This window comes from Lissotriton vulgaris, chromosome 7 (assembly GCF_964263255.1).
Source record: "Lissotriton vulgaris chromosome 7, aLisVul1.2, whole genome shotgun sequence".
Taxonomy (NCBI): domain Eukaryota; kingdom Metazoa; phylum Chordata; class Amphibia; order Caudata; family Salamandridae; genus Lissotriton; species Lissotriton vulgaris.
The window spans coordinates 73,923,019-73,947,913 of NC_141695.1; the positions used below are offsets into that span (position 1 = coordinate 73,923,019).

At 43.0% G+C, this 24,895-nt stretch overlaps 1 protein-coding gene across 1 annotated transcript; it reads right to left on the reverse strand.

Moving 5' to 3' along the window:
* Positions 1-8,582: 8,582 nt before the first annotated feature.
* Positions 8,583-9,509, reverse strand: LOC147700792 (olfactory receptor 1G1-like). Its single transcript, XM_086929234.1, has one exon. It carries the CDS (start codon positions 9,507-9,509, stop codon positions 8,583-8,585), a length of 927 nt encoding a protein of 308 aa, XP_086785360.1.
* Positions 9,510-24,895: the final 15,386 nt, after the last annotated feature.

Consider the following 24,895-nt stretch of genomic DNA (forward strand, 5'->3'; position numbering starts at 1 on the left):
GTTACATGTCTGATTGTTTATAATGAGATATTATAATTAGGGCAGTAGGCCGGAGATTAATTGTGAAAAACATAAGTTAATATCAATAGACATTTACAGGTAGATTGTGGTTACTCTGTGTTAAAGCCTACAGATTGATAATATGTGATATTGAAAATCATTGATTACCTTCCGTGGATCCAGCGCAGGAAAGGCAGGGGATCTTTGCACTTCAAAGCCATTCCTCTAAAAACGTTTCCCCACTTCAAGGGTGATAGTAAGTAAGTAAGTAAGTAAGTTATTATTTGCATAGTTACTTAAAACCATTGCAATACAAAACTTGTAAAATAAACAGTATGACAAATAGAAACATTTAAATTGCCTCTCTGTATAAAGGAGGAACAGTATATCAACTCACAATTTACCTTCCTAAGAAAGATCCTGAAATCTCATGATTTAGTTAGCAATAAATATTATAGATCCATGTTAGACCTGGCATCTTTGGCGTGGTTTCCCCTGTCTTTTTGGCCTCTACCTCCTGTATTTTTGATTTTGTGCTGGATTTCGTTTTTGCTGGTTTAGATGCTTTGGACACCAAGCCACTGCTGATCAGTGCTCCTTTTGTAAATTGTTATGATGATTGGATATACATGATTGGCATATTTGTATCACCAAGAAGTCCCTAGTAAAGTGCACTGTGTGTGCCAGGACTGGTGATGACAAATGCTACTAGTGGGCCTGCAGCACTGATTGTGCCACCCACATGAGTAGCCCCAAAATGTTGTCTCAGGCCTGCCACTGCAGTGCCAGTGTGCAGTCTGTGAACTGCCATGTCCTCCTGTTCAGTGTCCCCACTGACCAGGCCTAACCCTTCCCTTTTTGTGCACATTGGTCACCCCTATGGAAGGCCCAAGGTACCCCCCTGTGCAGGGTGCAGTGTATGTGAAAGGTAGAGCATGTACTGGTGCAGGTCACATGCTCTGGTAGTGAATTACACCCATTTTCGTTTTTCACTATTGTAGGGCTATCTTGCTCTATAGGTTAACAGGGGGGATGCTTGCTACAGTGGCTACCAGCATTTCTTCCCATAGGAACAAGATAGGACATAAGAGTCTAGTATCCCTGAACTCAGAATTTAATAACACAACTTTTAGGAAAGGTTGTTTTTGAATCCTGTGTTTAAGAACAGCACTTTTAGAAAGTTGCTGTTCTCTTGTCTGACCTTCCTGTGTGCCTTGTCCTGTTTGTGTATTGACGGTCTGGTTTGAGAGTAACAGGGGCTGGGGATTCCCCAGTAGGCTGGCTGAGTCAGCCCTAGGCTGAATGACTGCATTTGCAACTTGAGTGGTGGGAGGAGATAGCACCTGGGCCTGAATAGGGCTGTGCCTGCCTTCCACAATGCTGGCTCGACCTCCTGCTGGGCGGCTGACGACCCTGCCCCTCACTCAAAAAGTAAAGGAGAATCCAGGAAAACAAAGTGCTCAAGAAACACCCAGAACTGGTTCAGACCGGGCTCAGGGCCCACTTGCACCATGAGAACAAAGACTTTTAAGGGTATAAGTACAAGACCCCTGACAACAGAAAATTAGATCATCCTGGAATCAAGAAGGAACCTCTGCCAAGGAGAAAGCTGAAACTGAAGAAGGAATATTGTCCAGCTGTTGCTTTGCTGGATTGCCCTGCTGTTGCTTTGCTGCCAAGGAGAGGGGAAGGACTTTGCTATGCTGTGTCCCCTTGCTTGAAGGATCTTTAACCGCTCCTGCCGAGTCACAACAAACACTCTTCTTTCAGCATGCAAGAGCTGTCAAAATGTTCTCACTTGCTGGGAGCAAAGCTTTTGTCTGTTTCCCTGCCCACTGTCAAGCAAGCAGAGAAACAGACAAATTGCTTTCACACACAGGAAGCTTTCAGGAGGCAGGGAACCGCTGTGACCACAGGTGCCTTGGTAAGAGCACAAAGAGGTCAAATGAAGGTCAGAAACCAGCAAAAAGAGGCAGAATAAATGTAAGAAAGAGGCAAGATCGAGAGAAGAAATGAGCAGAATGAGTCTGACTAGAGGTCAGCAACAAGCACAAAGAGGGTATAAAAGTGAGAAATGAGCATAAAAAAGGCAGAATAAATGTCAAAAATGAGGAGAAAAAGGCAAAATAGAGGTCAGAAACGAGCAGCAAGAGGCAGAATGAAGGTCAGAAATGAGCAGAAAGAGGCAGATTACAGGTTGACAATGAGCAGAAAGAGGCTAAATTAAGCTGACAAATGAGCAGCAAGAGGCAGAATAGAGATCAGAAACGAGCCAAAGGAGGGATGATAAAGGTGGGGAACTAGCAGAAAGAGGCAAAACAAAGGACAGCAATGAGAAGTACGAGGCAACACAAGGTGCGATATAAGGAGAAATAGTGAGAAACAAGCCAAAAAAGGAACATAAATGTCAGAAATGAGAAGAAAAAGACAAAATAAAGGTCAGAGTCAAGCTTTCTGAGAATTGCTGAGACCCTGACAGAGGTCCCACCCTTTCCCCATCCACTCTGCAAAGAGGCCTCCTGATGCACTACTGGTTGAGGCATGAAGTCCCCTTGACTGATACGGGTTGTTGGAGCCAAGAACCATTATTATTGCCTAAAGTAATTCCACCACAGCATATCGCTGAGACTTGGTTGAAGGCCTTGTCCCCTTCCTTTAAAACCCTGCACAGGGTCCTTCTGGTGCACAACTGGTTAGGGGATGAAGCCCCCTTGGCTGATGAGGATCGTTGGTGGCCAAAATCCCCTATTGTTGCCACAAGTAGGTTCCCTTCAGATTGTTTACCAAGACATAGTCGGAGGCCCTGCCCCCTTTCTCAAACACTTTGCAAAAGGCCTAGTCCTCCTGGTGCACTACAGGTTGTATCCATGGTCACTCACACTTGATAATGCTCACCTGTGGCACAAAACAATTCTGCTCCATTGCAGAGTGCAGAGTTTATCTGTAACTGCATTTTCCACAGCATGTGCAGTTGCCGAACTTCACAAAATTCACTGAAAAAACCAAGGGTTACTGGGACTTTATAGTTAGGCTTAAATTACACTGGTCCGAAAATAGAGAAATTCAGCAGTTATAGTTATCTGACTTGTCATGAGTGATGTAATAATTGAGGTCATAATGAGTGCATTGTATGGGTGTAAGTTACAGTAAGCTTTGATAACTTTGACTTCTGAATTACAATGGTTTTGTATGACTGAAAGGATATGTTATTGAATTTGTTAAGCGCATGGCTGCCCAATTGACGGGGCAACCCAGCGCTAGATCCGCAGATGCCAACTGAAGATGGAAGCGGAAACAATTATTATTCATGGAAGAACCAGGTGTTAACTGCCCTCCTGTAAACCCTTTGATCTTGTTTGCTCTTGATACTACTTGGGAGGGTTTTCCAGAGTGATTACACTAAAGCCCAGAATGACCAGACTCCAGCCCATGTACTTCTAACATAGGGAACACGTAACAGACGTTTATTAGAGGGGCAAAGGGCACATTCTGGTACATAGGGGATGAGAAGATTAGATAAAACAAGAGGGGCGTGGGCATGGAAAATTCTGTGAGAGATACACAAGGACTTGAATTGAATTCCCCTTTCTACCAGGAGCCAGAGCAACTTACGTATGAATTTGGAGGTAGGGAAATATTTCAGGAGGGTGAACACGGTGCGAGCTGCAGAGTTCTGCACCCTATAAAGAAGATAGATGCCTGCTTTCTTAGCACCCAGGCACAGAGAGTTGCAATAGATCAGTCTAGAGAGGATAGTTGACTAAAAAATGTTCTGGCGTGAATGAGAATCGAAGAACCTAAGCAGTGGCTTCAATCTACGTAGGAGTCCAAAATAACTGCCCACCACAGATTTTGTCTGTGCCTAAAAAGTGAGTGCTCCATCTAACCAAACTGTCAAGTTTTTTACGGTCTCCTTTACGGTCTTCTTTGGGGTAGGGTAAGCTCCAAACACGGCAGGATACAATTTATCACTCCAAAGCTGTGTGTCCCTTCCTGTAAGGGGAATCTCGGATTTTCTTGCATTATGTAGAAGACAGTTCCTATCATACATTCCACGATGGCGATCATGTCATTTTGTAACTTGGCCATTTGTTGGTCAGAGGTGTTGGATAAAGAGATAACAAGCTGAGTATCATCATTGTATGAGCCCATAGAGAGGTACCTGCTTTTTGCAACTCCTGCCAGGGGTTGAAGGTAGATATTGAATAATGTTGGGCTTAGGGCTGAGCCCTGAGGGAACCCTGTGATGTACGAGCTGCTTCTGGTAGCCGTAGGGAGGTGCGATTACTTGAAAAGATCTACCTGATAGAAAGGATACAAACCAGTTGAGAGTGGTGACCCCTAAGCCAATCTCTTGTAAATGTTGCACCAGGAGTTTATGATATACAGTGTTGAACGCGGCGCTGAGGTCAAGAAGAATCAAGGCAGAGGTATGGCCCTCATCCAATGAACTCTGCTAATGTTTAGTCACTGCCAGCAAGGCTGATTCAGTGCTGTGGTTAGGTCAAAAGCCCTTCTGCGCGGAGTCTAGAATATTGTTGGTTTCCATCAATTTGATCAGAATGGAGTTGATGTGACACTCAATGACTTTTGCCACAAAAGGAAGTTGTGAGATCGGGCACAAACTTTCTGGTTTGGAGGCATCCAAGGTATGCTTTTTTAGCAGATAAATAAACTTGGCATGCATCCACAAGCCTGGTATGACTTCAGATGCTAAAGATAAGTTTATCAAGCCACAGAGTGTAGATAGGAGTTAGGGTAAAGCTGATCAGGTTTGAAAGGATCAGCTGGGGATCCTGATTTAATTTTATAGCAGAGAGCCCTTAAAGCTTCACAGGATAGCACCAGGAAGGAGGATAGAGGATGGTCCAAACAACTAGTGTGATCAATACACCCTTCAGCATTAGTATCAATTGGGAAAAGTTATTAAATGTACTCATCTTTTTGATAAAAAAAAAGGCTAAGGCCTCGCATTGGGAGGTAGATATAATGGTGGATGCACCTGCTGAAGGGGGATTTCCAATATCATTCATCAAGAAGAAGCTACTTTTGGATAGATTGTTACTATTTTTGATTTTTTTCTGCAAAATATTCAGCATATGTTTCCCTTATAGCTTCATGGTAGGCCTTGATAGATGAGCAATATTGTGTCTTGCCAGATCATATTTGTATCTCCAACAACATTCTAGAACTTTGCAGTTTTTCCTCATCTGGGCTGGGATCTCATTTAAACAAGGGATTGTGTACATTCTGTGACAAGACGTAAGTATGACAGGAATATGTTTATCAAGGGAATGTGTGAGCCATTCTTTGACGTGGCTATCATCTGCTTCAACATCACCAGACAATTATGGTGTTTGGGAACATAAAGTGTCTTAGAGGAGATTGGCGTTTAACTTATGCCAGGGGCGTTTTAATATGAGCTTAGGGTGAGTGTGTGGTGGCAGCATTTCACAGAGGAGTGCCATGGAAATAAGAAAATGATATGTCTGGGCCATAGGCAGGGGGAAAGGACTTTAAAGGAAGGTTAGAAAACACTGGGCCTAGAAGGTGACCGGCATAGTGTGTTGAGCTAGTAAAAAATTGTTGTAGTTGACAGGCTGCGAGGTCTACCAGAAAACTGGTGATCTCACCATCTTGGCGGTCCTCAAGGTGAAGATTAAGATCTCCCACGATATTAAAGTTAGCAGATTTAGTGGCCAGGATGGTAATGAAATTGGTTAGCAATTCCCTAAACTTTCTTGCATGGTCCGGGAGGGCGATAGATAAGCAGTCCTGTCAAAATGAAATTGGGGTTTAGAGAGATTTTAAGGAGTCCTCATTCACAATCTGTGATCGACTCATTAGTTAGACTACATGCAGAGTTGGTTTTATAGATGATTGCTATACCTCCAACACATCCATCCACTCTATTTAGTGTCTTTATTAAATAAATCCCTGAGATAGCGCTGTCTGTGGCTCAGGCTCAGTAATGTAGGTAAGCCAGATCTCTGTGAGAAATAGGACATTGGGTCCTTCTACCTGAGTCATATCAAACACCTCATTATGGCATTTTGCTAAGGAGAGACAGTCTAGACTGAGGAACTTTAAAGAATGGGAGGAGGGCATTGCAACATGGCCATCAATCATGGTTTTGTAATGGCAATATTCATGGAAAAACATGTGATCAACTGGGTCCCAGACCTGGTTAAGAGAGGGATTCAAAGCAGTTCTCCGTAAGTGAAATTCCTTAAGAGGTATACCTGTCTGTGTGTGTGCCAAATGAGCTGAGTGCCTGGTGCCTTGCGGCGTCCAGGCATGGACGGGTGCAGGCGGCCTTGCCTTTGGCGCTCTTCAGCATGCCATTGGCATGCGTCTACACTGTGACTGAACTGAAATGGCCAGGGGGCACAATTGGCTCCTCTCGACCTTCCATCTGAATGTGCAATGCAAACCCAATCAGTGTAGGCAGTGGCAGGCAGAGTTCAGCCTAAATGAGCACAAACGACTAAAGCAGCAAAGTGCAATGAAATTTAAAAGCAGCTTTAAAAAACAGGGCTGTAGTCCGCAACAATGAACACTAGCATTTGCTTCAGTCAGGTAAGAGCAGATTACTGTATCCATGCTACGACCGGCCTGAAATGGATGTGGGTACAACTGGCTCCTCCCCACCTTGCTTCTGATTGGACAAAGCCACAATATCAGTGTAGGCAGTGCCGCAAGTGGAGTTCAGCCTAAGAAATCAGACTCTAACTATAACCTCTATGTAACATTAGTTTTATCAGTGAATATGTATGTGCGTTCTAAAGGCATATGTGTGGCACAGACTTGAGTTTTAAAGGCAATGCATGGATAAGTCACTGTGCGTTAAAGGCGTGCATGCAAAAGGTATTCATTGTAAGGTCATGCCACCTTATTGGATTAATTGTCAATGCGCTGGTGCTAGACTTCGCAACACACACATCTAACAATTGTCTTGAAGACTTTTAAAGGGGCACAGTGGAGGCTTGAATGCCTACATTTTGGAAACTTGTTTAAGACAACATTGTTGTCTTCTTTTCAGACTATCCATATGGAATATGTTGTAAGGTCTTTTCTTGTCTTCTTTCTTTCCATCTTGTCTTCCCTCCATGTTCAGCCTGGGGACATCTAGAATGTTAATGATGTCACAGAATGTGGTGTGACTCATGTTAGACAGTTGACTCCTGGCTGAGCTGAGGGAAGCAGCTCCTGGTGGGGCCTTCTTACAAACTTACATCTTGGTGTACCTACTTCCCTGACCTACCTATTCACCACCCCTGTACTTCAACTTGAATAAAGATACTTCCTGGAATTACTACAGTGGACACCTGTGAGGTATTTACTTTCAACAGAATGGCTCCTATCTGAGTAAATATCTTGTCCACCAATGAGTGAAAGGCTATACTCTGCACAAGTAGCAGATTATCAAGCACATTCCCATCCAAACTATTCTGCTGTTTCTGCAGGAATTTTGACAAATTTGCCACATATTCCTCAAATTCAACTAACCCTTGACTAAATAAAATTGGGTCAGGGGATAGAGGCAAAAAACAAAAAATGAGACGAGTACCTAATTTTTGAATTTCTCATTAGTAACCGCACACATTTAATGAAGAAAAACGTCTCTACCACCTAACATAAAGACACATTTTAATTTTATAGACTACAGTACACAACAGAGACAACACTGTGAAAAACATTACAGAGAATGGGCCTCTTTCTTGGCCCTCATGTAATTGACAGGGATTGCTGTTTTGTATAACTCTACTTAGATGACTAAGCTACGATTGCAGGTTCACAATGACTTGCTCTCATGATGAGTGGCTGAGCACTGTCGCCATCAATCACCTCATCTGCATTTTATGATTGTTGAAGCCTTCAAACTAGGCTCATGTTTGCAAACCTATGTCAGAGAACAGACAGTATCCTGGTGTTTTGAAGCCTCTAAGCATCTGTGCGCCTCCAGTTTAACAGGGATTCCTGAGAGACAAGACATAGTGGATGCACAGTTCATCTCTAAAATGTTGTAAGGCATGCAAAATTAAGAAAATAGAAATTAAACAACTTAACAAGTAACAAAACAATAGATGATGTAGAAAACTGTATACTTTGTTTACATTTTGTAAAACATCTCAACTTTACACAAAAAATAAATAAACTTATGTTTATATTTCCAAATGTCCCTATGTATTTAAAGTAATGCCTTCAAAATCACTTTAAAAGCCTTAAAAAGATCCCAACTTTTTATTTCAAAACTTATTTGGTCAAATGTTAAGTTGCTGTGACACTGAGATCTTTATATTCATGATTTAAAATAATATTGTTGCTTTTATTAACATTTCTACAACCACTTCTGTTGTGAAACTGTTCTGCAATTAAATGGTTGTGTCTTTGGAAATCCTTTATTCAATAAACCTCCTTCTAAAACACTTGCAACAAGACTGAACTTTGGAAAAACATAAACAGTTTGGGATCAATACATCAGTGGATGTAATTGTATTACAATAGCAGTTTAGAAAATGACTTTCTTTTTCATTGGTTTAGCACTTTGAAATTATGCAGCCTTCTTGCAGTATCATACATTACGTTGCTTTCTTTGATTTCCTCAGAGCTTTTTTAAACTCTGTATTTTTCAAACAGTATATAATTGGGTTACACAGTGGAGTAACAGCGACATATGACAAAGACATTATCTTGTTGTTCTTAGTTGAATATGTGGATGTCGGCCGCATGTACGTAGAAGAGAGACATGCAAAGAATAAAACAACCACAGTGAGGTGGGAGGCACACGTGGAGAAGGCCTTGTCCTTCCCACTCTTGGATTTGATTTTCATAATTGAGGCAGCAATTTTACTATAAGATATGATGATTGAAATGAATGACGTAATTCCTATTACAACTCCACTGATGTAAATAAGTGTCTCATTGCTGAAAGTGTCACTGCATGAAATTGTCAACAGGGCTGCCAAATCACAGAAAAAGTGGTTAATTATGTGGGAATTGCAGAACGAGAGCTTGGACACAAGCACAATATGTGGAACTGCATGAATAAGACCAAATACCCAGCTCCCAGAAGCCACACACATGCACACAGCCTTGTTCATGATGGTCATGTAACGCAGAGGATTGCAGATAGCAACATACCGATCATAAGCCATGACTGTAAGAATGAGAACCTCAACCGTTAACATGCCTAGGTAAAAAAACAGTTGTAGTAGACATTCCGTAAAAGACACCAGTATGCCCTCCAGAAAGAAGTGGGCTAGCATCTGTGGAAAATGGACTGTGACGTAACAGATATCAAGAAAGGACAAATGTGTCAGGAAGAAGTACATAGGTGTGTGCAGATGTGAGTTTGAGTACGTTGTTGTAAGAATCAGAAGATTTCCTACTAGAGTTAACAGGTAAACTATTAAAAATGCAACAAAAAGTGGAATTTGCAACTGCAGAATATCTGAAAGTCCAACGATTAAAAAATATTCAGGGGAGCTCAGATTTTCTTTATTCATTTATCAAGCAATGCAGCAATGCTAGAAATTGAAGATACCCTGTGGATAATAAAAAATGAAGTTAATTGATTTGATTGATTGCTACTAGGCATTAACAAAACATAAAACTATTAAATGAAACATTGTGAGCACAGAGGTACTATTCTAACATGTATTATTATTTGTTCTCTCCTCATCTAAAGTGCAATACCACTTTTCTTGATGAACTATATTTTCTTCCTAGACCTTGGACACTGAGAGTGCTGCTCACAAAACTGGGAAAGGCAGTTTCTAACACTTGCTTCAACAACAGTTCCTAAATTTCATGTATTAAAGAGAGCTAAACCACAACATAAAATTATCCTGGAAGCTGATGCCACTGAAAAAGGTCTCTCAGGTGTACAAAGCTGTGCACTATTACTGTTCAATAAAACACACATCCTGAATGAAGTTTGAGCTGTGCCATAAAGTGTTGGCACTCCTGCTCACCACACTGGCAGTTCCCTGGCCTCTAAATGACGACTGTGAACTGGTGACATATTTGTTCTGCACACAGTTACAGAACAGATCTGCAAGGCATGGTGAACCTGGTGGGGAAAACAATGCAATAAGAAAACTCCTCCATATTTAGGCCACTTCTTTTTTTTTTTTTTTCGAAAACAAACTCCTGCATATTTTTTCAGATATGAAAAAATAGTGCCAAGAGTAAGGCAACAATGGAGCAGTTTTCCTGAACTTACATCTGCAGCAACATCAGAGGAACCTTTTGTCAAACAATCCATCCAACGTAAAGAGTAACATCTGATCTGCCTGGCATGCTTACATCACTAGCAGATGTCAATAACATCATAACCACCACCTTTTAGGATTTTTGTAAGAGTCTATTACATCTCTTTACCGAGAAGATTCCTGCGGCAGCCGCCTCCAGCATTATGTTTCCCGCCCTGGAAGCGCGTTTAAAGTCTTTTACTACCAGGAGGGGGGATACTACAAGCCCCAGCATTTCCCATGACAGCTGCCACCAGCCTCATGTTTCCCACACCCAGAGGCATGTTTAGAGTCTGCTACGGGCTCCCAGAGTGCGGGGCATATCTGGGCAAGTACCTGGGTGCAGACGAGGCCAAGAGCGGGCCCAACTGATCCTGTCAGCGCCTGTATAAGGCTGCGCTGGGCCTACTTCTTTGGTTGGTGATTAGAAGATGGAGACTGGATCCCTGTACAACTTCCACTATTCCTATATAACGGAGGGACTGATTAAAGGCCAGAAACACTGGGATATCAGTGAGTGCATTTTTGTTTGGCAGGTTTCCTGGGGGACCTGCACATTCTGTTTATAGCTGCATATTTCCAAGTTATTTTGGTCTTGTGGACTTACTGGCCCTTATCCATCCCCCTGGTCTAATGGGAAAAGGAAGGCACATTTAGCGTCTACCACAGGCCAGCCGCACCTTACCATGAACTTATTCCTGGCAAAGGCAGTAGGAACCATCAATAAAGAGATCAACCAAGGTGAGAGGTGGCCCTAAGCTGACATGGGAAGTATGTAATTATGTCCCTCTCCTGCTCCCCCACACACCCTAAGGCCATTTCACCTCTAGATCCATCCCCCTGCCACCAGACCTGGCACCATCTGGCCCATCTTTACCAGAGCCTTTAGCTCCCCCGCCTTTCCCCCCCTCATCTACTTCACCAACTGATCTGATGACCCCACCGGCCCTGCCCCCAAACAGCAGCAGAAGGCTATGAAGGGGACAGAAGCTCCTGCGGCTGCATGCCGGGTACAGTCAAGCACCGCTACTAGGTCCAATGCCGAGGAATCAGCTAACCAGCTAGCGATCGCTCTACTCAACCTCAAGGCAACACTGAGCAACCTTTAATCACCGGTTTTGATCAGATTTGAAAATCTGGAGTCAACCTTAAGGAGCTTTGGAAGTAAAGTGTGCACTGTTTTATCTGTTTGGGCAAAGTCCCCTTTAACTCAATTGTCAGTGAGACCCCATTGGTTGATGCTTCTCCTGTTTGGAATTCTCTAAATGACAGTGGTACCCCGTATGTGAATGCTCCTCCAAAGGCCAAGGGCGTGGTGGCTCAATCTATAGGGCAAGAAAGCTGCAGGTCGTGCTCAGAGGGTGGTGGGGCACCCCTTGTTCCAAGTCCTTCCTGGGCCCTAGGCATGGCAGACGTGTCCCACTTGAGGGTGTATCCCTCAACGTTTTTACAAGTCCCAGTGATTGACCTCCCACCAGCATGCGTTCCTTCCACTGTGGCTTTGTGAGGGGTACCTGGTTTGGGTGCTCACAAGGAAAAACCCTGTGGTATTGGGTTCTTCAAGCCTACATATTCCGCAAAACCCGCAACACCATAAAACAGACGTTGGCACATAAACTGGAAAATGCAAACAACATGTTTATTAAGACCCCATGGGGTGATGGTACATTCCTACAGCACCCTTCGGTAATGCAAGAAGTATCACACCGAACATCGGTGCAAGACATCTTTTATACAGTTTTACAGTAATAAAAAGACTAGGCTGAACACATTTACTCAACTTAGGTACATATATGGTCATTTTTGGAACACAGCCAACTCATAGGAGGGGTTACAACACCACTGGTCAGTTCAGGGGGACATTCCTAAGTGATGACTGTCCACTAGTACAGAGAGTTTGACTACGCATGCGCAAGCTTGACCGATACTAAAAATAGCCTGTTGCTGGGCAAACTCGAGTGGTCAGTGGTACAAAGGAAGGACAAAAGGGCATGCTGACCACGAGGCAGCGCATTCTCTGAAATGGCCGCCAGTGTATTCAAAATGGCTTCCGAACACCATAGCCAAGTTAAGGGAAAAAGTTGTGTAGCGAAGCTTAACGCTAACCCGATCACTGTCAAATTACGACAGACAACCCTTTTAGCGTTTAGCTGAAGCTACCTCATAGTGGACATAATCAGGGTATTCATCATCAACATCAATGGACATAACTTTTGCTATTTCTCTATGAATCATGTGTTCATTTTTGACAATAGCTCATTTGGATGGGATACAGACAGAAAGGCACATGGAACATAACATAGGGCCACATTGAATGCAGAGACATAGAAAGAACAGTATCCCAATTATTACACACAGGATTGTCAGTAACTTCCAACCCCAAGTGCTAAGTAACGTCCAAAACCACCCCGAAAGTGTCCAAGTACCATTCTCAGGATGTATCTCAGCAGCTATCTTATGTAATTTAGAAATTGCATCATATACAGAGGGTGAATTATCTGGCACGTACACACAGCAACTACTTCCGATAATGCGACATGCACCCCCACGGTCAGCTAATACTACATCTAGGACCATGCGGTTCTGGAGCATTACAATTCTGGTAATTTGAAGTTCCTCAGTCAAGTTTCCTAAAGCAAAAACTGTCTCATTAGCAACAGCTTCTACAACACGTGTCCGTCGTCTTATTTTCCGGCTATTTAAGGCGGCCCAAACAAATGAGAACAAACCTAAATTAAAATCAACATACTGTTGCAGAGAAGTGTCAGTTTGGTCTATTTCATCAAGAGCTAATGTTCTCTTCACTCTATTCAGTATAAAATCATGATACAAGATGAAGTCATTATGATACATAGGTGGGGCAATGAACACAGGGGGTAATACAAATGATATATAGCATGTTCCTAACCATCCTATAGGGAGACGGTGATAACCTTTATTCCACAGATAAAGTAAGTGTTTCGTGAAGCCACAAAGGTAATACCATTTGGAGTGTCAAAGGTGAGAGTAGTGTTACATTCACTTCTTCCTACAGGGATTGTACCTTTATTTCGGACACACAAATCAGCCTTTGTATCAATAACGGTTATTACGTGCGGACTAGATATATTTAAATTTTGTTGGTTGCTATAAGCCCGAGGCAAGGATACATTGTCAGGTCGGTACTCTTCCCATTCGAATTTAGTTCCTTCAGCTTGTGGATAACCATCTCGATCATTGAAGCAGACCTTATTGAGTCGAAAAAGTAGTCCACCTTTCGTCGGCCATCGCAAAGTGAATAAAAGGGTATACCAAGCAGTACAGGAACCATTGTGAGAAAATGGGAGTGGGATAAGCGGAGTGCCTCCTTTCTTTTGATGTCCAGGCAACATCCCACATACCCAACAGTTTGAAGTGTTTGTCATATTATGGGTGTGATGCAAGATCTGAATGAAACTATTGTTCAAATAAGTCTGTCTGTGTCGTTCTTCATGATAAGGCAAAGTAAAATGAAAATGTTCAGATGGAATTGGTGTAGTTGGCAATATATGTTCTCTTGCTGGCACCAGAAGTTCTACCACCCAAGCTATCACTGCTATCACCACAATTGTCAAAACAAAGAGTACTACACCAAGAATTCTCATATTTCGCATTGTAGAAAATGCTATAGTTCAGAGTTCAAAATGACTCAAAAAGTAACTAAAAAATAAAAATATGAGTGCTGAGCCCCGAGGTAGTCGTTGGTTTCTTCTCCGAGATTCAAGACGGGTGTCGCTATACTTGGCAGAACAGATCTCCCCCCCTTGATATTCCCGGCTTCCGTTTCACAAACCTGGAGCGGTAACTCTACCACTCTCGCACAAAACAGCTGCTTTTCTTGATTGCAGATTGTATCTTTCTTTACCAGGGACAGTATGGTCCGGGAAGGCTCCCTTTGATTCAGTAGACGTAACAGCTGGGCTCTTCTCCTTGTCCAAGATGTCTCGATAATCAGACAGCACAGTTGGGCTCACCAGGTCCGGAGAAACTCAACGACAATGAGTCGAATGGACCCATCGTTTCCTGATAGTAACTCGCACAGCCGTTCGTGTTGCAAGTAGCACTTGCTCGGGCCCACGCCACCTCGGCTCCAAGCTGCTTGTTCTCTCAAAGGACCTGACCATTACATGGTCGCCAGGACGAAGATTATGAGCTTCTCCAATGGAGTTGTCGGGGAGCGCTTCTCGAACCTGTTGATGAATGGAAAGTAAATCATTTGGTAATCGTGCCAAATAATCGTTCATCATTATATGAGGCACATCATGTAACAATCGAGGCTTAGGAACTCCCCATATATTCATAGGCCTTCCAAACACCACTTCATAAGGTGTGAGGCCAGTTCGGGAATGGGGTACTGATCTGATAGATAGCAATGCCAGAGGCAGAGCATCCGGCTATTTCAAAGATGTGGATGCCACGATCTTTGCTAACTTCAATTTCAAAGTAGCGTTATATCTTTCCACGAGACCTGCTGACTGCGGATGGAATACAGCATGGAATTTCTGTTGAATTCCCAATCCCTTCATCACGTATTTCAAAACTTTCCCAACAAAATGAGGACCATTATCATTCCACAAAAATTTACAAACACCATAGCGCGGGAAGTACTCCTTGAGCAGAACCTTAGCTGTTGTCAGCACTGTATTATCCTTTGTGGGGTAAGCCTCAATCCATTTACTGATAGCATACACCACCACCAAGACATATTTAAGGTTATTACAACGCTCAAGCTGGATGTAATCCATTTGCAGTACTTCGAATGGTGCAGTAGGTGGAACAAACCCTCCTTTCGGAGTATATGTCCCTTTTGCAGGATTGTGCTGCAAACATATCAGACAGGTCTGCACTACTCTTTTGGCCGTATTGGCAATCTCAGGATACTCCCAGACTCGCGTAAGCAATCTGGTAATTGCGAGAGCTCCAACATGTGCCAATCCATGTGTCATTTGGACCATTGCTTGCAAGTAAGCTGCAGGCAATTTCCATCTTTCCATATCTCTGCTTCTCCAACAACCCTCATCTTCTAGCACTCCCTCCGCTGTCCAGGTTGCAAGTTCTGCCTCAGAAGCTGATTTCTGAATGTCTAATATTTCCTCTCTGGCATCATGCCATCGCTCAGCCTGTGATTTCACTACATACATTGGCGAAGCACTTCGTGACATAGCAGTTTCCCTCGCTATGCAATCTGCGAAGGCGTTTCCCTGTCCTACTTTGTCTGTCACCTTCTTATGCGCACTACATTTGATGATCGCCACTTTCTTTGGACAAAGTAGCGCATTCAAAAGATCACGCACTAGTTCTCCGTGCATGATGTGCACTCCGTGTGAAGTCAAAAACCCTCGCTCTCTCCAGAGTAGGCCAAAATCATGCGCTACTCCAAAGGCATACCAGCTATCAGTGTAGATATTCACACACAAGCCAGCACTCAATTCACATGCTCTTGTTAAGGCTATCAGTTCCACTGCCTGGGCTGATTTCTGTGGTATTCGTGCTGTTTCTACCACTGTCTTAAGTGTCGTGATCGCATATGCTGCGGAAGTTGTACCATCTGGCAGCCTCAAACCCGATCCATCAACCCACAGTTCCCCATCCACATCTGGAAGTGGCGTATCCTGTAAGTCAACACGACCCTTTGTTTGTTCTTCAGTCAGGAAAACACAATCATGGTGTTCTTCCTGCTGGCCCTCAGCAACTGGGTACAGCAATAAAGTAGCAGGGTTCAGAGTAGCACATCTCTTTAGTGTAATATGTGGCACCAACAGCGTTAGCTCATATCCTGTTAAACGTGCACTCGTTAAGTACTGGGTCTTTGTTTGATTTAACAGAGCATCTACCGCATGGGGAACTAACACCAGGAATTTGTGTGACAAAACTATTCCCTCACTCTGTCGTATGGCCACTGCTGTTGCTGCAACTGCTCGAAAACACCCAGGTAATCCTCGTGCTACGGGGTCAAGTAGTGCCGAAAAATACGCGCAAGGTCTCTGTTTATCCCCGTGTGTTCGCACCAGGACTGACAATGCGCACCCATCCTTCTCATGTACATATAATGTGAAAATCTTCGTGTAATCTGGTGTACCTAACACTGGTGCAGAACAAAGAGCTTGTCTCAATTGTTCAAAAGCATTCTGACATTCATCTGTCCATTCAAGGGGCATTGGTGTGGTCTTGGACAATAATGCTAACAAAGGTTTTATAATGTGTGAAAACCCCATTATCCATTGTCTACAAAAAGACGTTAAGCCTATAAAAGCACGCACATCTCTCTGAGTACGGGGGACTGGTGTATCTAAAATTGCTTGCATTCGATCAGATGTCAATGCACGTCCCTCCTTAGACAAAAGATGACCGAGGTAGGTCACTTTTGGTCTACAATATTGGAGCTTTTTCCAAGAAACCTTGTGATTGTTCTGAGCAAGAAAGGAGAGCAAAGCAATCGTATCTCCTCACACTGTTCTTGCGTATCTGCTGCAAGCAAAATGGCATCGACATACTGGATGAGAGCCACTCCAGACTGCAAATCAAAAGAATCAAGCTGTCTTTTTAAAGCTTGGCTATAAATGCTAGGACTTTCTGTATAACCCTGACGAACTCGACAAAATCTATACGATTTATTATTTAATGTGAAGCCAAATAAGTATCTACTATCAGGATGGATGGGAATGGAAAAGAAAGCATTTTTCAGGTCGACCACGGTAAACTTGGTGGCAGTGGGCGGAATCAAAGCAAGTAAAGTGGTGATATCAGACACCACCGGGTACTGGGGCACTACTATCTTGTTAATTTCTCTCAAATCAATAATGAATCGATAGATTTTGTTATCAGTATCCTTCTTTAAAATCGGAAGAATAGGGCCCCCCTTTTCTGAATCGTTTTGTCCACCATAAGCGTGGAAGGGTATGCTCAGACGTGAGTCCCTTGCTCACTGCACTATCAAGATTCAAGCAAGCCGGGCCGAAGACGGCTGTAATGCCAGAAACCGGTCCCCGGAAGCTTGTTTCCTTTCCAGTAAAAGAATTGGCTTGGTAGTTTGGTCTGCTCTGTTCCCATGATGCACTGGGCCAGGGTCAGACTAATTTGCATGTAGCCAGGTTCTGAGCTGGGATGGTGCAGTGAGCTAAAAAACGGTGATGGATCAAGCCCTGATCTGTTGACTGGGTAGGAGTGTTCTGCTTAATTCAGATACTCTGTCCATCACCACCCCCCTTTCTGAATCCCCTCCTATAAGGGAAGAGGTTCTGCCACCATTATAGATTTTAATTTTGTGACAGCCTCCCTGGGAGTGGTCCAGGGTCTTTCATATTGAACCTTAATCCATTCAGTGATCACAACCCACTGATACTCTTACTCATGGGGTTGGGCAACAAGCCAAAGGGTAGTGAAAAGTCACAGGCAATCTAAATCCCAACAGATCAGGGCAGGTGCCTACGTTGGGCAAGTATTGTTATAAAGACCTTTAATTATAGCCTCTTCTCTTCCTGCCAGCATGGGATTGGGGCATGTTTAGACTTCCAGACATCGAGTGAGGATATCTTAAGCTCATAATCCTCCATTGCCCTGGTGGTTTCAGGACTTTTAACCACACAGGCAGTGGGGCGGGGCCAGTCTTCCCCCTCCTGGTTTGATCACAAGTGTTCACAGGCATTGAGGAGCTTAAAGGTAGACTTGAAACAAGTGCCCAGGGAAAAGGATTGAGTAACCTCCTGTCTGCGTTTTTACGAAAAGATGTTAAAAATCTTCTACAAAAGCAGACCTGCGAGGACCTAGTTAAAGCAGGGAGTTGAGCGATTCATCCCTTTTCTGGAAGATTATCAATAGCCCCTGCTTCACTAAACCAGCTCGAATGCCAGTGTGCCACCACATAACACCAGACCAGTGGGCCTCTCACTTTCAAAAGGTATTTGACGTAGATCCCCTGGCGGTGCTAAACACAGATTCACCTCTGAATCACCCCATTAGCTTTACCTTGGAGGAAGTATAATCAAGCATTGAGCTGCTATCACTAAATAAGGCCCCAGGCCCTAACGGAATAGCTCTGGACCTTCTCCATAATAACATTGAGGTCTGGGACCCCTTACTGACCCAAGTCTTAAAGGTGGCAGCATCCAAAGAGGAGTTGCCCTCCTGGACTGCAGCCACAATAGTACCGATCTTTAAAAAAGGGGACAAGGACAATCTGCAGTCATACAGTCCGATCTCCCTTATTGAAGTGTTGGGAAAGGTTTTGGGCAGGGTCCTCCTATCAAGATTGTCCATGGGAGTAACATAAAAACATATATTATCAGACGTCCAGTTTGGTTTCCGTGAAGGTACGTCAACCACTGATCAATGTCTTAATCTCCATCTCTTGACAGCTAAATACACATTGTCACAGCTGGGGGCTCTGTACCTAGCCTTCATGGACCTCACATCCGCCTTTTACCAAGTCAACCGGACCAAGCTGTGGGTTCATTTTAACCTCTTTTGGAGTCGACCCTGGTATTGTGCACCTACTTTATTCACTTCATGCACAGATGACAGAGGCAGTGGCAGTGAGATATTCTCATGAGGGGGTCCTCACAAATTGTTTAAATTGCACACGGCGTGCATCAGGCCTGCATTTTACCTTCTTTTTTATTCTCTGTTTATAAATGAATGGCCTTGAGGCTCCAGTCATATTCCCCTAGCGTGGGCATGAAGGCCCTTCCAGTCCTAATTTACGGTGAAGACGAGGTGCTTATGGCCCACATGTCTGGGGACTACAGGTTTTAATAGACATCATTGTTGCTTGTACAGACAGGCTGGAACTGTCAGTTAATTGTACCAAGTCCTATGTACTAGTAGCTGGCCTCCAGAGTAAAACCTTTAAAGCAGGTCACCACCTTCTCGCAAAGGTTCCAGCTTTCTCCTATTTAGGAGTGTTATTTGACGACCGCCTTCAGTGGAGTGCCTCCTTACAGGGGAAGCTGAGCGAGTACAGTAAATCGGTAGGGGCCATCACTAGCTTTGCCAACAGACTGGGCTCTTGGGCACCAGAGGTGATTCTGAAATTATACAAATCCAAGGTCACCAAAAAAGTCTTATATGGCAGTGATTATCTGGTGGATTAAGTAGCAGTCAAACCCTTACTGTGCTGGATAAAGATATGGACACGGGACGAAAAGGGCTTATATCATTTAACCCTATCAGATTGTTTGGCCTTGGAACATGATAATAAAATCCCTTGGCTATGCTATGTTAAGGAGACTTGTCAGGCAATGGGAAAGCCAGACATTTTCTCTGCACATGACACTTAAAGCAATAGGGATATCAATATAACGAAAGATCTATTCCATAACATTTCAAATGCGCAGGGTGAAAACACAGAGCTTAAGAAACTCACAGTGATGGCTTATATAATGTTAAAATCTGTGTTAGGCATGGAGCCATACCTTTTAGCCTTAACCTGTGCTCATGATAGATTATTAATCATGCATTTTAGATTCAACCAACATCACCACCTTTTAGCATCCCCGGCTCGTTTTTTGCCCTGACCCCAAAGGAGTCCTTGTGGTTGCGATCTTAGATCCCACCAGGACACACTCCACTTTGTTTTTATTCTGCAACTTCTTCTCATTGCCAAGAAAATGACTCATTCTGCCCCTATTATAGAGCCTGAAGTTCAAGCAAGCTAAACTCGTACTCCATTTGTGCAGTGTTAAGCTTTTCGAGAGCGGCCTATCGATCTAGGCTCTCTATGTTGGACTAATCTCTGATTAGACTGCACCCATAAAACCACTTCAAGCTTGATGGTGAGAATAGCCTTGGACTTTTAGAATTTTAATGATTTGTACTCTTGTTTACAAGAGGGTGATATTTTAACCTATGTGTAAGGGTAGTTGTTTTAAGACATGTATTTTGTTTTATTATGTGACAGTATACCTGTATATTGTAAGGACGCTTTTGCATACAAATAAAGACAGAATTATTATTACTCAGTAGATTCTAAAAATGCATGTACATTTTGAGACTCAACCACTACTAACCTCTTTAGGCATTTTTGATTGTATCTGTCCTGCTCCTAAAGGCACTTCTTAGCAGCTCAGAATTTATTATTGGGATGTAAGATCATTACAACTCTCTGAAAGAAGAAACTGTGTTTCCCACTTTATTTGTATTAGCGTATGATAATCTTGTTCCTTTTTTGATGACTCTTTGCAATACCTCTTTTCGCCAGTCATCAGTTCCTGATTTTTGAAAAAAGGTGTTACCTCTTTTTAAAATCATTCGGCACACTTAAAAGAACCTTCTAATTATCATAGATTTGTCTCACTCCCGTTATCCAAACCCATGGAGAAAGCTATTGATAAATAGATTTCAGACTATTCAGAATTCAAAAATATCTTTACAACTTGCAGTTAGTCTTCTGTCACAGTCCTGTAACCTCTCTGCTTGCTGCAACTAATGATATTAGGACCTGCTGGGAAAGGAGGTTATGTGCCCCTGTCCTATTCGATGTCTGAAAGTAAACAGACTAAGTTGCAACCCAACTCAAACTCAAAGATCTCCTATCAGAAATAACCACCATGTATGGTACTCGAGGAACACTGCACATCTCCAGGATTGGAGGAAAGATGTTTCAGGAACTATCTTGCCCGACCACTGTGATACTTTTTAAAGAGGTACATGTTCCCTGCACCTGTTACAGGTAATAAGTAGTGACTCAATTACCCGATTTACGAGGAATCGTAAATCTGGAAATGCGTGTGAATGATAAACCTCCCGGGGAGGCGTAGGGATTCGCAAAGAAGAGAAACGTATTAATTTTTCCTCGTTTTCTTTTCCTCTTTTTTATGCCTGCTGCATTATGCAGCACACATAGAAGGAGGAAATTACCTCAAATGATTGTTTTCTTTAAAGAAGGATTCCCTTCCTGCACATAAACAATCATTAAAACAATGACGTTTTCCAACTTCTATGTGTGTCCTTACCATGACTAGCTTTATCATGCATTCCTTTCCACGATTTTTCGTATTAAAGGCAAACATGGTAAACAGCTATCCGTGGCTGAGTTTACCACCCCTTCCTTCACCCCGTGAGCCCAAACTACACCCCCTAACCTCCTTAAAACTACCCCGATCTCATAACCCCTTAAAAACTTCCCCAGACCCCTCCACCCCCTAACCTCCTGAAAACTACCTGGATCCTTCCACCCCCTAAATACTATCCCAAACCCGAAGACCCATAAAAACAAACCCAAACCCCCAACGACTAAAAACTAACTTGAATCCCCATCCACCATAAACGAACACAGACCCACCCGCCCTCTAAAAACTACCCCTTAAAACAAACACAACACCCTCACCTCTTAAAACTGACTCGAAACCCTCCCACAACTAAAAACGAACCCGAGTTCCCCACCCCCCAAAAATTAACCTATAACACTCCCACCCCCTAAAAACTAAAACATAACCCCCCTCCACCCTTGAACCCTCCCTCCTGTTCCTGTCCGACGCTCTTCTGAACTCCCTCTACAAACACTTGACCGACTTAGCCCTAACCATGCACATGTGTGGTTAAGGCTAAGTCGTTGTTTCGTTGTACATGACTTTGGGACTCGTTGTTCCGGAGTTGTTATTGAGGATGTTTCCTGTATCAAAGAATTTTACCCATTCTGAATCTCTGGGAAAATGCACTTTGTGTTGATGAGTGGGCTGCCAAGCTCTCACTCAATAAAAAACTACAGCAAACATTTGGAGTATACTTTCATCGCAGAGAGCATCTTAATTACATGGAAATTTCCAAAGACAGCAGTGATGTGGAAATTTCTTTTAACCATGTGATTAAGCATGGGCGGAAAATCCGTTCCGCTCGCGGATTTTGCAGATTTTCGGTAAATTCGCAATCTGCGAACGCTCGCGAATTTACCGAAAATCCACAAATTTGCATGCAGCTAATTTTTTTTTCTTGGTGATACAATTTTGCGGCGTGTGGCGTAAGTTCGCAATTGCGAACATGTAGGTGCGGCGGGCAGCACCAATCTCGCACTCGCGAAATTACAAAATTTGCAATTCTGCACAAGAAATCCACTAGCAAGCAGCATAGACCTTCTGAAAATGATGATTTTTATCAGAATAACTCCTCAGGTTGACATTTGCCTGCACTTATTTGGATTTGAGGCCTTTTGACTTTCTTTGGATCACTTTTGGATTAGAAATCAACTTTCACAAGTAAGTTTGTTTGGGGCATTACAGTTGCTGTTCTGCAGAAAAACGAGTTTTGCTAAACTGAAAGCACTCAGCAGGTGCAAAAGTTCAAATTCATCATTAGTAACCATTCCCTGTAGTGCTTCCTGACTGGGGCCCCTCTGGAGTTCAGTTGCTAGTTGCAACAATTGTATGACCCTGCTCTGACCCTCACAGCTGGATCATAGAATAGCTACAAGTAGGCCACAAAGGTCCTGGAAAAAAAAATTGCACTGCAACAGAAAGCAAATTACAGATAAGGAAGCAGGTGCCAGACTGGAATTTTAAAACAGTGACACATTAATAAATCAACCCCAAATTAATTCATGTCAGTTGAAACAGGGCAGGTGTGCTTGCTTTTTCCCCCCATAATCTACAGTGATGATGATGAACCAGAGGGTGGCATTGATGTACCAGAGGGTGGCATGGGTAAAACAGAGGGTGGCAGTGTTGAAACAGAGGGTGCTGTGAACCTGTGATGATGAACCAGATGTAGAAACAACATAGTCACGACCGTTGCGTGCCGACAAGTAAGTTCGCAATTGCGAACTGGTACAAAATCCTCGCGAACTGGCAGAAACCCTTGCAAACACTATAAAAACAAAAAAATCCGCAAATTCGTGAGAATTCGCGGATTTTGCGAATTGCGAGTTCGCAAATACGCAAATCCGCGAACGCCAGATTCGCAAAATTCGCCCATGCTTACATGTGATCTATGACACTCTCTAGCGCTATGAAGAGCATAAGCAGTGTGAAAAAGATTGGGTTTGAAGTGACACCCCCCTCCCCCCACATTAGGCCACTTGATTGCAGGAAGATCCACTGCAGTGGGCCCACACCCGCTCTGCTGTAATGGCACATCTTTCAGGATTTGTATCTACCCTTGAAGTAAAAGCATAAAAAAGAAAGGGCTCAGTGCCTCACTTTGAGGCTGTGGAAGCTGTAGAGGATATCTCAACTGAAACCTCAGTTTCCCTCACTTGACCACACTGTGTGATCCTGGGACCATCACATTACATGCTTAATACTGAATTGCCAATATTGAAAATAGACTTATGACAATTAACATAACATATATGTAGCTGATCCCTGGCCACACGTTTCTGCAGATTATAATATTACTCTTCGACAATTATAATAATATTTTGTTCTATACAGCACCCCTAAAATTGACATGCCTTTGGGTCACTTCTGTTATCCTCACTTTTAGTTGTATTGAATTAAGATCAGATGTAAATGTTGTTACACATAGATTAATCACTTGCACTTCAGTATCGACAGGGTGGACTGACCTTCTGGACATTCTGCCATTTACCCGGTGAACTGCAAACTGGAGAACTGCTTGTAGGGCTGGACTGGATTTTCGTGCCTTTGCACTGAACGTTCATAAGCAATATGTTGAAAAAATGTGTTGTAATATGCACATAATGTTTCTAAAAATGATAACACCCATTGGAAAGACCTGTGCATGCCTACTACTCTCACTGCTCAGTCCAATGAACGGAGGAGGTTTGAAATGTTTTGCCAAGGTTGGTTTTGGTTCCTAGTGCAGCTGTGTGAAATATAGACACTTTAGAAAGTCGATGAAACTAAAATTGTGGTGAGATGCGTAAAAGGTGCCTTTTTCAGTGGCTTTGCTATGTTACAATCGCCGATGTGCAAGAGGCGTAACTGGGCCCCCTCATTAGGCTGACATCTCAGACTATCAGCTACCCCTGATGCTCCTCAACCTCCTTCGAGTCTGCATCAGCCATGTCAAAATTCACTACTGTTGTCTGCACACACTATTCTATTTCCACTCCCTTCATGGCATTTTCTGCAAGGTAAAGGAATAACCCAAAAAAGCATGGAAAGTGCATCCACACAATTGCATAACATGCAAGAACCCCACACTCGCACTACAGATTCAGGAAACAACCTTTACAATGCATTAACTACATTGCACAACCTTTACAACGCAGTCATTACAACGCAACATCCTTAACATCGCATGTCATTACAACGCAACCATTAGATCGCATGTCACGACAACACATGTCCTCACAACGCATGTCACTACACTGCATACCATTACAGCGCATACCATTACAATGCATCATTTTTACCTTTACACTTATCCAGAACTTACCCTACTGTTTCACTTACTGCAGTGGGAATAGTAATTTTTACCCAAACACTATCCAACACTTACAATATTGTTGCACTTACTGGAGTGGGAATAGTAAATTTGACCTCTACACTATTCAAAACATGCCTTAAATGCAATGTAATGGTGTGCATTGTAATGGTAGGCATTGTAATGGTATATTGCGATGTAAAGGAATGCGTTGTAAGTGTAGTTTCTAAAAATGTGTTGTGATGGCATGGAATGTAAAATCATGCATTGTAATGGATGTTGCGATGGAAAAACTGCGTTGT